Source organism: Littorina saxatilis, linkage group LG17, assembly GCF_037325665.1.
Source record: "Littorina saxatilis isolate snail1 linkage group LG17, US_GU_Lsax_2.0, whole genome shotgun sequence".
NCBI classification, from domain to species: domain Eukaryota; kingdom Metazoa; phylum Mollusca; class Gastropoda; order Littorinimorpha; family Littorinidae; genus Littorina; species Littorina saxatilis.
The window spans coordinates 1,687,636-1,700,749 of NC_090261.1; the positions used below are offsets into that span (position 1 = coordinate 1,687,636).

Sequence of the window (13,114 nt, forward strand, 5' to 3'; positions counted from 1 at the left end):
CTCTTACATGGTAACATGGGGAGATAACTCTTAAACAAAAACTATATGCCATATAAGGCATGGTCCATGGTAGTTATCTCCCCTACCGGTGTCACGCGCATGCGCCGGATGTATACCGGTGACACTCATGCCTTCCTGAAACATATACCCCTTTATACACAATTTGCGGGGCAGGCTGGGAGGGAATTCAGTATGTGAGTTGGTAAGTAAACTCGGCCAAACAATTATTGCAACAAATTTCAAAAACAAATTAAAGCATTAATTCCCGTGTCATTTCATTAAAACTTTATATGCCAGTTACGGCCGTTAGCTTAACCTTCAGGAACACCTTTTGGATTAAATATTTATTTTACAGGGATCACGTGACTGCCGCTCAAGTAAGGGTACTCTCTGAGTATCTCTGAGCTTGAATATAATTTAACACCAGAAAATGGTATGCAGGTCCTCTTTGCAGCAGAATGTCAACTGACATGCTAATTGCTGTGCCTGACTTGTTACTCTTCATGCTAATTGCTGTGCCTGACTTGTTACTCTTCATGCTCATTTGTCTATATGATGTCTATGTCTCTCATGCACACACACACACACACACACACACACATGCATTCTCATGCCATCAATCATGCATTGTTGTTAACAACATTCAGATAGTTTGCATTTACATTTTTGACAGATTGCCTGTGAATGTGTGTGTGTGTGTGTGTGTGTGTGTGTGTGTGTGTGTGTGTGTGTGTGTGTGTGTGTGTGTTCAAGAACATGTGTACGCGAATCAATCTTACTGTTGTACGTGCTACTGTAAAATGCTGTATTATGTGATCATGAAGTGAACCTTGCACGAGACCCCCACCCCCCCAAAAAGAAATACAAATAATGCTAAAATATTGTTGTGATAATCGTACTGTTCAATGTCACCAAGTTTGGGATGACCCGTTTCCCTGCTCAGTGTTAAATTATGCGCTGGCTGATAAAGATGAGACTAGTACAGAATTCCTAACAGGGTTTTGCTACAAGTAAGATAAGACCACAGGCACATGACACTAGTTTGGTGTGGCAGATGACACTAGTTTGGTGTGGCAGATGACACTAGTTTGGTGTGGCACATGACACTAGTTTGGTGTGGCACATGACACTAGTTTGGTGTGGCACATGACACTAGTTTGGTGTGGCAGATGACACTAGTTTGGTGTGGCAGATGACACTAGTTTGGTGTGGCAGATGACACTAGTTTGGTGTGGCACATGACACTAGTTTGGTGTGGCACATGACACTAGTTTGGTGTGGCACATGACACTAGTTTGGTGTGGCACATGACACTAGTTTGGTGTGGCACATGACACTAGTTTGGTGTGGCAGATGACACTAGTTTGGTGTGGCAGATGACACTAGTTTGGTGTGGCAGATGACACTAGTTTGGTGTGGCAGATGACACTAGTTTGGTGTGGCAGATGACACTAGTTTGGTGTGGCACATGACACTAGTTTGGTGTGGCACATGACACTAGTTTGGTGTGGCACATGACACTAGTTTGGTGTGGCACATGACACTAGTTTGGTGTGGCAGATGACACTAGTTTGGTGTGGCAGATGACACTAGTTTGGTGTGGCAGATGACACTAGTTTGGTGTGGCAGATGACACTAGTTTGGTGTGGCAGATGGAGAAGGGTTCTTGATTGTATCTTGTAAGCCTGTTCAGATTTAGTAAAAATATAAGGTATAGCTTATTGTGTCATGTTTTTGTCAGTACTTTCGGCCACCAGACCCCTTCCCTCACCCACCCCAAGCCAGTCACGTGCCTGTGGATAAGATAGACAGCCTATGTAGCAAGTCACGTGCCTGTGGATAAGACAGGCAGCCTATGTAGCCAGTCACGTGCCTGTGGATAAGATAGGCAGCCTATGTAGCCAGTCACGTGCCTGTGGATAAGACAGGCAGCCTATGTAGCCAGTCACGTGCCTGTGGATAAGACAGGCAGCCTATGTAGTCGGTCACGTGCCTGTGGATAAGATAGGCAGCCTATGTAGCCAGTCACGTGCCTGTGGATAAGACAGGCAGCCTATGTAGCCAGTCACGTGCCTGTGGATAAGATAGACAGCCTATGTAGCCAGTCACGTGCCTGTGGATAAGATAGACAGCCTATGTAGCCAGTCACGTGCCTGTGGATAAGATAGACAGCCTATGTAGCCAGTCACGTGCCTGTGGATAAGACAGGCAGCCTATGTGGCCAGTCACGTGCCTGTGGATAAGACAGGCAGCCTATGTAGTCAGTCACGTGCCTGTGGATAAGATAGACAGCCTATGTAGCCAGTCACGTGCCTGTGGATAAGACAGGCAGCCTATGTGGCCACACGGATTGTCATCCAGCTTGTGGGTCAAGGCAAAACCTTGACTTTTGCTCGTATAATAGTTCTTGTTTCAGCGAGCATGTTATCACACTCCTAACATATCAAGTGTTTTAGGTTCGTTGGCAGACTTTCTCTGTGTGAGTCGTGCATGCTGAATGCTGCAGGAATATGACATTTTGACACAATAGTTATACAGTGTGTCATCTGAGTGCGCGGTTGCCTCACTTCTAGAATCAAACCTTTGGTACTTACCCAGCAACTTAGTTTAGTCTACAAGTGGATACTTTAGAGAGAGATAAAACTATGCTAAGGCTGCCTTGACATCTTGATTTATCATCGAGACATTGAAGGTACACTGCCTTTCACAGAGAAAGCCACAAAGTTATTTCTGTATTAAGGGTGATGCCTATCTTGGGTGAACACTGATTCTCCACTGAAACAGTGACAAAGGATTATAATACGCTTCCCGGGGTGCAGTTTTGTTGCCTACAGCATAATTCTCCGAATAGAAAGACGAAAACAATAGAAGAAAAAAAAATCTTGGATGACAAAAGTTCTGAATCACAGATTCTTTGTTGTGTTACTACGTGTTTGAAATCCAAACTTGTTTTTTTAGTGGCTGAGAGTAAGAACAAGAACAAACAGCAATAATACAATCAGAAACGACAGTTTTCAGCACAGCAAGATGGCAACAGGCAAGAAGTTGATCAACAGTGTGGAGAGCTGTGTAGACGACAACCTTGCCGGATACGTGGCCTTGAACCCCGGGGTCAGACTGTTGCAAGGTCACCCAGGGGTCGTGATACGCGCCGACTATGAAGAGCTGCAGAGAGAGGGCAAGGTCGCCGTGCTGTGTGGAGGGGGGTCTGGCCATGAACCTGCCTTTGCTGGTCAGCGTTGTTGTTGTCGTGGTGGTTGTGATGTGTCACAGTGTGTTGTTTGTCATGATGATGTTTTTGGTGGTGATTGTTGTAGTGATGTGAAGAGCTGCACACTAGACCGTGCAATGTGGCCGTGATGTGCGGAGAGGGGTCCGGTCATGATCTTGCCTATATGCTGGTCGTTGTTGTTGTGGTGGTGATGTTGTTGGTGGGGGTGACTGGAAGAGACGGGGCAAGGTCGCCGTGCTGTGTGAAGGGGGGTCCGGCCATGAACCTGCCTTAGCTGGTCAGTGTTGTTGTTGGTGGTGATGGCGGTGGTCGTGGCAGTGATGTTGTGGCGATGGTGGACGTGAATATTTCGTGCTTTGTACAGGGAGGGGGGGGGGCGGTCATCGAGCCTGCTTATGCTGGTATGTAGTGACGTGCAGAGCTATAATAAGGTGCACACCGTACCGCGCTCTTTGGGTAGACATCTGGTAACTTGCCCACTCCTTCCGCTAATCATTGTTGATGTTGTGGTTGATGTTTGGTTAGTGCTGATGTTGTGGTTGATGTTTGGTTAGTGCTGATGTTGTGGTTGATGTGTGGTTAGTGTTGATGTTGTGGTTGATGTGTGGTTAGTGTTGATGTTGTGGTTGATGTGTGGTTAGTGTTGATGTTGTGGTTGATGTGTGGTTAGTGTTGATGTTGTGGTTGATGTGTGGTTAGTGTTGATGGTGTGGTTAGTGTTGATGTTGTGGTTGATGTGTGGTTAGTGTTGATGTTGTGGTTGATGTGTGGTTAGTGTTGGTGTTGTGGTTGATGGTTGGTTAGTGTTGATGTTGTGGTTGATGTGTGGTTAGTGTTGATGTTGTGGTTGATGTGTGGTTAGTGTTGATGTTGTGGTTGATGTGTGGTTAGTGTTGATGTGTGGTTAGTGCTGATGTGTGGTTAGTGCTGATGTGTGGTTAGTGTTGATGTTGTGGTTGATGTGTGGTTAGTGTTGATGTGTGGTTAGTGCTGATGTGTGGTTAGTGCTGATGTGTGGTTAGTGTTGATGTTGTGGTTGATGTGTGGTTAGTGTTGATGTGTGGTTAGTGTTGATGTGTGGTTAGTGTTGATGTGTGGTTAGTGCTGATGCGTAGAGCTGCACAGAGGTGAAGGTGACCATCATTAACGTTGACCTGTGTATCTCGTGGTCGCCTGTCCTGCGGCCTCTGATTGATTGAAATATCCCAACATGATGTTGACCTCTACATCTCTTTGTTTCACGTGCAGGCTACGTGGGTCAGGGGGGCCCGGTAGCTCAGTTGGTAGAGCACTGGACTTGTGATCGGAAGGTCGCAGGTTCGAATTCGGGCCGGGACGGACACGGGTCAACTTTATGTGCAGACCCAGAGACGGAAGCCATGTCCCACCCCCGTGTCATCACAATGGCACGTAAAAGACCTTGGTCATTCTACCATAAGTGCAGGTGGCTGAATACACCTAAACACGCAGACACCTGGGTAGCGCGACTCCGTTGCTGCTAGCTTTCCACTGGGAGGAAGCGACCCGAATTTCCCAGCGATGGGACAATAAAGTAATGAAAATGAAAAATGAAATGAAAAATTAAAATGTTGGTGGCAGTGGCCATGGGGCCTGTGTTCGCTTGTCCCCCGGCCTGTGACTGAGATATCCCCGCATGATGCTGACCTGTATTATATCTGTGTGTGTGTCACGTGCAGGCTACGTGGGTCAAGGCATGCTGGCGGCAGTGGCCATGGGGCCTGTGTTCGCCTGCCCCCCGGCCTCTGAGATGCTGGCCGCCATCCGTGCTGTGGGCAGACATAACCCCGGTACGGTTTTTGCTCTCGTCCATATACTGGTCCATCTCGACAAACTGTCACCTTCACATGCTTACCTTTTATGTATGAGTCGGGGGGTGGGGGTGGTGGCGTCGTCCGGCTTGTGCGGTCTGGTGTTTCATCACGCCGCAAGAAATCCGTCCTTGAAGTACATAGGATTGCATGCATACAGCACTCGTTGCAATATGCTTACTCCCCCTAATGACATAACACGTCAATCCACAGTTAAATACATTTCCTCACATCTGACATGCTTTATTAGTAAGCCTAGAACCAGCAGCATACAGAGGCTGGTGCTCATTTCAGGCATACGTATTTTTTTCACGAGATGAGAATAGTCTGGCAGCAACTGGAATTAGTCCACATAAACTTCCTCCATCATAGATGGAGGTACTTGTAAGAACACCGTCGAGATCATCCAAAGTGCCCCTGCAATGCAAGTGTCTTTTCAGAGCAGCTATGTCTGGTTAATTAAAGGCAATACTGAGAGGAAATGACAAGAGAAGGACTGGTGTCCTTTATTGAGAGGTGCCCTCTTTGCGGCGTGGCCTTACAAGGCACGTGCCACTGTTTGACTGTATGCATTTCCCCCTGGCAGCGGGCTGTCTCATGCTGATCCCCAACTACACTGTTTGACTGTATGCATTTCCCCCTGGCAGCGGGCTGTCTGATGCTGATCCCCAACTACACTGGGGACCGTCTCAACTTTGGCCTGGCCGCAGAACGCGCGCAGGGGGAGGGAATCAGAATAGCCACCCACGTGATTGGCGAGGACTGCGCTCTTACAACAAGCGACAAGTCTGCAGGGAGGCGTGGCTTGACTGGTATCCCCGTCACCATTAAGGTAGCTCCATCTTCATTGTAGAATCAAAACTTTTTAGCCAGTCATACTTTGTTACTTGCCAAACTGGTGTGCTTGGCCGGTGTTCTTTGTGAAAACATGTCTCTGACGTCAGAAAGTGAAGTTTACTTTCCCGCCATGATACAAAACACCACTCTGCACTAGAAAGTAGCCTCTTTGGAAGCTGTTGTTGCGATGTTGATTTATTGTTTTATTGTTACATCGACTAGTAAGTAAGAGAGTCTGTGTGTGTGTCATTGTGTGATTAAAAAACAAGATAATGACAGACGCAGTGTTTTCAGTAAGCAGTGTCTTGCATTTAGAGCTGTTCAAACAGTAGGGGGCGTAACTCTAATGAACAGGCATCACGTGTTGATAAAGGTGACGTCCCTTAGACCACTATATCTGGCATAAGCCTTCTTCATTCAACTGCAATGAAGCTGATGGGACGGGGAAGGTGAGGGAGAGCGCTAATTTCAAGTGTCATTTTTGTTTTCTACGTATGATAAATTGACAATCTACAGGTTCTAAAACAAAGTTCACAGGCAGATTCTACCCACCTGCTCCCCTTGGTGTAATATTTGACATTGATATCACTTATTTTGTTATGCTATGTCATGTATATAACTTTAATCACACCTCTGAGGTATTGGGTGGCAGCTAAAACGTTCGAGGACCATTTTCCCTCAGTATGGACCTGTAAGGACCCTTTTAAGTAACTGAGAATTAGATAGTGAAAGACTACTACAAGGTGTCGTGTGTGTCAGATTGCCGGAGCTCTGGCCGAGGAGGGCAGGAAGCTGGGGGACATCGTGCCCATTCTCAAGAGGGTGCTTAGCAACATGGGTAGGTTACTGGTTTACACTTCGCTCTTGCAGTGTGTGTGTGTGTGTGTGGGGAGGGGGGGCTGGCGAGTGTGTGTGTGTGTGTGTGTGTGTGTGTAAAAGAGAGAGAGAGAGAGATTGACAGAAAGACAGACAGACAGACAGACAGACAGATACATCATTTTTATAGTTTTTTTGTATGTAATTAATTGTACTCTGCCATTGATGTCTGCATCTGTTTATTTGTGGTGAAGTTTAATTTCGCACTGGCTTCCTTTCTGTATAACTACAGCTTCTATCGGCGTGGCCCTGAGTCCCTGCTTCGTGCCTGGGGGTGGTCCCACCTTCTCTCTGCCACACGACGAGATGGAGCTGGGACTGGGTGAGTCCCCCACAGCTCACTGACACTCACCAGGGGTTGGCACATGTCGCAGTGTTGCATCTTTTGTGACAGGAAAATTCACGTTTTTGACAAAGTAGTTAGGGACAAGCTACGAAGTAGTTAGGGACAAGCTACAAAGCCCTCGTGAAAGCCTCAGTCGCAGCTGTGACAAATGCGATCAGGAAGGCACAAAAGCCTGATGGATCGGGAGGGGGAGGGTAGGGGATGGGGAGGTGGGGGATGAAGTAAGAAGGAGCTGACATTTAGTGGACCACGGCGAGTGAACAGGCTGGATAAGAAAATTTATACATTTGTCTGGAACTTCTGAATGATTCCTTCTTTTCGCCTGGATGCTTCTTGGTCACTATGGTAGCTTGCAAAACACAGACTTCTTGGTCACTATGGTAGCTTGCAAAACACAGACTTATTGGTCACTATGGTAGCTTGCAAAACAGAGACCACAGTTTTAGAGCGTCTGTACTTTATTCATCAATACTTGTTTCTGTGCAACCATTTTGAAAAACAACTTTTTCAGGTGTGCATGGGGAAGCTGGAGTGCGCCGCCTCAAGGTAAGTATACCTGTACACGTATATTTGATGTGGTGACTACTCTATCTCCGCCTCAAGGTAAGTATACCTGCACACGTATATTTGATGTGGTGACTACTCTATCTGTGTGTGGTAAGAACGTGGTTAGCCATTGGAGGAAGGTGGACCCAACAGGAGCACAGACTGTACGTGTACTGAAATTCTTTGTTTCCGGATTGCGTCTTCTGTTCTTTGGTTTTTACATTTAGTCAAGTTTTGACTAAATGTTTTAACGTAGAGGGGGGAATCGAGACGAGGGTCGTGGTGTATGTGCGTGTGTGTGTGTGTGTGTGTCTGTCTGTCTGTGTGTGTGTGTAGAGCGATTCAGATAAACTACTGGACCGATCTTTATGAAATTTGACATGAGAGTTCCTGGGTATGATATCCCCATACGTTTTTTTCATTTTTTGATAAATGTCTTTGATGACGTCATATCCGGCTTTTCGTGAAAGTTGAGGCGGCACTGTCACGCCCTCATTTTTCAACCAAATTGGTTGAAATTTTTGTCAAGTAATGTTCGACGAAGCCCAGACTTCGGTATTGCATTTCAGCTTGGTGGCTTAAAAATTAGTTAATGACTTTGGTCATTAAAAATCTGAAAATTGTAAAAAAAATATTTTTTTTTAAAAACGATCCAAATTTACATTCATCTTATTCTCCATCATTTTCTCATTCCAAAAACATATAAATATGTTATATTTGGATTAAAAACACGCTCTGAAAATTAAATATATAAAAATTAATATGAAAATTAAATTTTCGAAATCAATTTAAAAACACTTTCATCTTATTCCTTGTCGGTTCCTGATTCCAAAAACATATAGATATGATATGTTAGGATTAAAAACACGCTCAGAAAGTTAAAACAAAGAGAGGTACAGAAAAGCGTGCTATCCTTCTGAGCGCAACTGCTACCCCGCTCTTCTTGTCAATTTCACTGTCTTTGCCACAAGCGGTGGACTGACGATGCTACGAGTATGCGGTCTTGCTGCGTTGCATTGCGTTCAGTTTCATTCTGTGAGTTCGACAGCTACTTTACTAAATGTTGTATTTTCGCCTTACGCGACTTGTTTTTCTTGCAAGAAGGTGAAAGAAAAATGTTATACTGAAAATGAGTTCGCGGAATACTGAGATAAATGTAATGCTTTCTGCAGAAAGCAGTTTTAGGAAGGTTGTGTCGTCACGCCGACGGGTTGTGTTGTGTATGACGTGCAGATGATGTCAGCTAGGGACACAGTGGCCGCCATGTTGGATCACATGACCAGTACTATGAACGTTGTGACGTCATGCTGACGTGTTTTGTATGACGTGCAGATGATGTCAGCCAGGGACACGGTGGCCGCCATGTTGGATCACATGACCAGTCCTGACAACACCAACCGCCTGCCCTTGCAGAAGAGTCAGATCATATTTACGTTTAATACACTGTAGTTATGATGTTTTAGATTTAAACATGTCTCCTGCGCGGCAAAAAATAACAAGTACAGTTTCACTAGAAAGATCTCATTCTTCTCAAGCCACAGAGAACATAACAGCGGACCAAATGGTATTGATTAGTTAAGACCAGTTGAAACGAAGAGCCACAGAGAACATAACAGCGGACCAAATGGTATTGACTAGTTAAGACCAGTTGAAACGAAGAGCCACAGAGAACATAACAGCGGACCAAATGGTATTGACTAGTTAAGACCAGTTGAAACGAAGATTTGTGTTAATGCTGTAGAGTTATACAAAAGATGGCGTTGTAGAGGATAGAGGAGAATGAACATAGCACCCACTGCTAGAAATGGTTTTAGGTCATCTACGTCTGTGGTCCACGAAATGAGGTAGCTTTGGTGACGTTTTAGTGAGTGCCCCAGCGTACTGGCCACAGTTGTAATAACGCCTTCACCTTGAGAATGAGACAAAGTAGGGGGCGGAGCGAAGTAGATCATAATGAGCGGTTGATGAACACTACGTGTTGTGTGTGTTACGAATGGCGTTGCTGTGTTTAGGTGACCGTGTGGCGGTGTTCATCAACGACCTGGGCGGCATCAGTCACATGGAGCTCAACATCGTCGCCAAGGAGACCATACAATACCTCGGTACTTACACACACCGCTTTCACGCTTGTCTTACAGTTATAGTTCATCCGGAATTAGGGTTTTTATTTTCTGGGGAATGCAATGCGCTGGGAATGGAATATTCAAACGTCTGTTGAAGTGATGTACGTGGGGTAGGTTAGTTCATGCTTCGTACTGTTTGTTGATTATTTTGTTCTCAGAGCATTGAGTGAAAAATAAGTCGTTGGAAAAGATTATGTATTTCACATGTGACTGTTCTGGTTTATGTACTGACATTTTCACGTCCTTTAATCGTCTTTTATTATATCTCACAAGGCCGGCCGGTGTACCGTCAAATGATCAAAGAGTCTTTAGGACACAGAACAGACTTGATGAAAGTGATGGAGTGCTCGTAGCAATCAGTATTAAACCCTAGCCTCCTGCATGCTGTGTCAACAGAGTCACGCGGGATCGTTGTGGTTCGTGCTCTGTGCTCTCCCTTTCTGACCTCACTGGAAATGGCGGGAACGCACGTCACTGTATTACGCGTGGATGATGACGTCACTCGTTGCCTTGGTGAGTACTTCGAGTCTAATAGTAGCAGAAAGCTTGCAGAGCATATGGGATTCGCTTTGCGATGCTTTTCTTACTTTCTTCACCTGAAAAATGTCGATGCGTACCTCTAGAGGCACTGTCCCCACTGCCTTTCCTTACATCCCAGCGTGAACTATGAACGGAGCAGAAAGCTGAAACGTTCTTCCAAGCAAAGCGTGACATGTAAAAAAGAAGAGATCGGAGTCATATAGCACTGAAGTAGACGTCTCAGTTTGTATAGAATATGTTCTTTTTATATAAATTATGTGCCTTTTCTTTGTATTGATACAATGTGTTGAAATTCACAGACGCACCGACGAAATCACCGCACTGGCCACGCTCCCTCCTGCCCAGCGGAGTGAGTGACAGGTTTAGCCCCGCCCCCTTACAGCTCAAACACGTGGAAACAGACCCCGCGCAAGATGTCACCAGTGGAATGACGTTCAGTGCTGGTATGTGTGTCTATATATATATATGTGTGTGTGTGTGTGTGTGTGTGTGTGTGTGTGTGTGTGTGTGTGTGACGGTGTTTCTGTGTGTGTGTGTGTGTGTGTGTGTATGTGTGTGTGACGGTGTTTATGTGTGTTTTTCTGTGTGTGTTTGTGTGTGTGTCCATGCGTCTGAGTGTTGATGTCTGTGTTTAATCATGCATGTTTGGTGTGTGCGTGCAGAGGAGGGCCAGTGCATGCGGTCCATGGTGAGGGCGGCGTGTCAGGCGGTGATGGACAAGGAATCGACCCTCAACTCCCTGGACACTGGGGCGGGGGACGGGGACTGTGGGGCCACACTGGCCAGGGGAGCCAGGGGTGAGTTGCTACAAAAGATCAGGTTTGTTCTGGGGGAGAGACCTGATTATAGATTTAGTAGAAATTGTTTTCTTAGGGTCGGGCAGAGGAAAGCAAGTTATCAAATACAAATATATATGGAAAAAGTGTGTTGGCCATTTTGCTGAAATTGAAAATTAAAGTAGGCTATATTCGTTTGTTGTCCAATGCCCTCGTGTTTAAATTTCAGTACCCTTTGCTTCACCTCAACCATTGAAAACAAGAAATTCCTCCGAGGTAGGAAAAACACCCCCGTCAAAGGGAAATAACCTTCTCAGTTGGTGGCAGTGACTGAGTGAGAATGGTTATTTCCCTTTGACCATTAAGATGTCCCTCTATAAGTCCTTGTATAATTTTAATCCACCAATAACTCCCTAACCGTGTGTTTGACTGGTCCCAATTTTTGTAAGGACCGTCTCAGGAATGTATAGAACCTGTTCACCAAGTTTGGTGACGATCGGTCCGTTCATTCTTGAGATCTATATGCGAACACAAACAAACAAACAAACACATGGACCGAATCCTATACACACCCCTATACCGGGGGTGTAAAGACAGGCCCCCCAAACTGTGCATACCTGAACCCTATACCGGGGGTGTAAAGACAGGCCCCCCAAACTGTGCATACCTGAACCCTATACACACCCCTATACCGGGGGTGTAAAGACAGGCCCCCCAAACTGTGCATACCTGAACCCTACACGCACCCCTATACCGGGGGTGTAAAGACAGGCCCCCCAAACTGTGCATACCTGAACCCTATACCGGGGGTGTAAAGACAGGGCCCCCCAAACTGTGCATACCTGAACCCTACACGCACTGGAAGCCGTGATCGCAAACTAGAAATTCATGGAGAGGGTCCCAGGACGCACTAAACATAAAAGGGCCGGCCCCGGGAAGTACTTCATTCCCAGGACGCACTAAACATAAAAGGGCCGGCCCCGGGAAGTACTTCATTCCCAGGACGCACTAAACATAAAAGGGCCGGCCCCGGGAAGTACTTCATTCCCAGGACGCACTAAACATAAAAGGGCCGGCCCCGGGAAGTACTTCATTCCCAGGACGCACTAAACATAAAAGGGCCGGCCCCGGGAAGTACTTCATTCCCAGGACGCACTAAACATAAAAGGGCCGGCCCCGGGAAGTACTTCATTCCCAGGACGCACTAAACATAAAAGGGCCGGCCCCGGGAAGTACTTCATTCCCAGGACGCACTAAACACAAAAGGGCCGGCCCCGGGAAGTACTTCATTCCCAGGACGCACTAAACATAAAAGGGCCGGCCCCGGGAAGTACTTCATTCCCAGGACGCACTAAACATAAAAGGGCCGGCCCCGGGAAGTACTTCATTCCCAGGACGCACTAAACATAAAAGGGCCGGCCCCGGGAAGTACTTCATTCCCAGGACGCACTAAACATAAAAGGGCCGGCCCCGGGAAGTACTTCATTCCCAGGACGCACTAAACATAAAAGGGCCGGCCCCGGGAAGTACTTCATTCCCAGGACGCACTAAACATAAAAGGGCCGGCCCCGGGAAGTACTTCATTCCCAGGACGCACTAAACATAAAAGGGCCGGCCCCGGGAAGTACTTCATTCCCAGGACGCACTAAACATAAAAGGGCCGGCCCCGGGAAGTACTTCATTCCCAGGACGCACTAAACATAAAAGGGCCGGCCCCGGGAAGTACTTCATTCCCAGGACGCACTAAACATAAAAGGGCCGGCCCCGGGAAGTACTTCATTCCCAGGACGCACTAAACACAAAAGGGCCGGCCCCGGGAAGTACTTCATTCCCAGGACGCACTAAACATAAAAGGGCCGGCCCCGGGAAGTACTTCATTCCCAGGACGCACTAAACATAAAAGGGCCGGCCCCGGGAAGTACTTCATTCCCAGGACGCACTAAACATAAAAGGGCCGGCCCCGGGAAGTACTTCATTCCCAGGACGCACTAAACATAAAAGGGCCGGCC

General features: G+C 46.7%; 1 protein-coding gene across 3 annotated transcripts in view; it reads left to right on the plus strand.

Moving 5' to 3' along the window:
* Positions 1 to 175: 175 nt before the first annotated feature.
* LOC138953533 (triokinase/FMN cyclase-like) overlaps positions 176 to 13,114 on the plus strand; it is a 17,532-nt gene continuing 4,593 nt past the window's right edge. Inside the window, exons 1-11 of one of the 3 annotated variants that reach the window (XM_070325369.1) lie at positions 176 to 202; positions 4,930 to 5,040; positions 5,709 to 5,893; positions 6,658 to 6,736; positions 7,007 to 7,096; positions 7,632 to 7,666; positions 8,999 to 9,083; positions 9,679 to 9,768; positions 10,186 to 10,302; positions 10,629 to 10,772; positions 10,992 to 11,126. In XM_070325369.1, the coding sequence (XP_070181470.1) occupies positions 4,947 to 5,040; positions 5,709 to 5,893; positions 6,658 to 6,736; positions 7,007 to 7,096; positions 7,632 to 7,666; positions 8,999 to 9,083; positions 9,679 to 9,768; positions 10,186 to 10,302; positions 10,629 to 10,772; positions 10,992 to 11,126 (1,054 nt within the window). In that variant the 5' untranslated portion in view covers positions 176 to 202; positions 4,930 to 4,946. Of the gene's footprint in view, positions 203 to 2,420; positions 3,233 to 3,274; positions 3,510 to 4,929; positions 5,041 to 5,708; positions 5,894 to 6,657; positions 6,737 to 7,006; positions 7,097 to 7,631; positions 7,667 to 8,998; positions 9,084 to 9,678; positions 9,769 to 10,185; positions 10,303 to 10,628; positions 10,773 to 10,991; positions 11,127 to 13,114 lie in introns of those variants that run through there. The other 2 variants (XM_070325368.1, XM_070325371.1) reach the window with 2 other exon arrangements.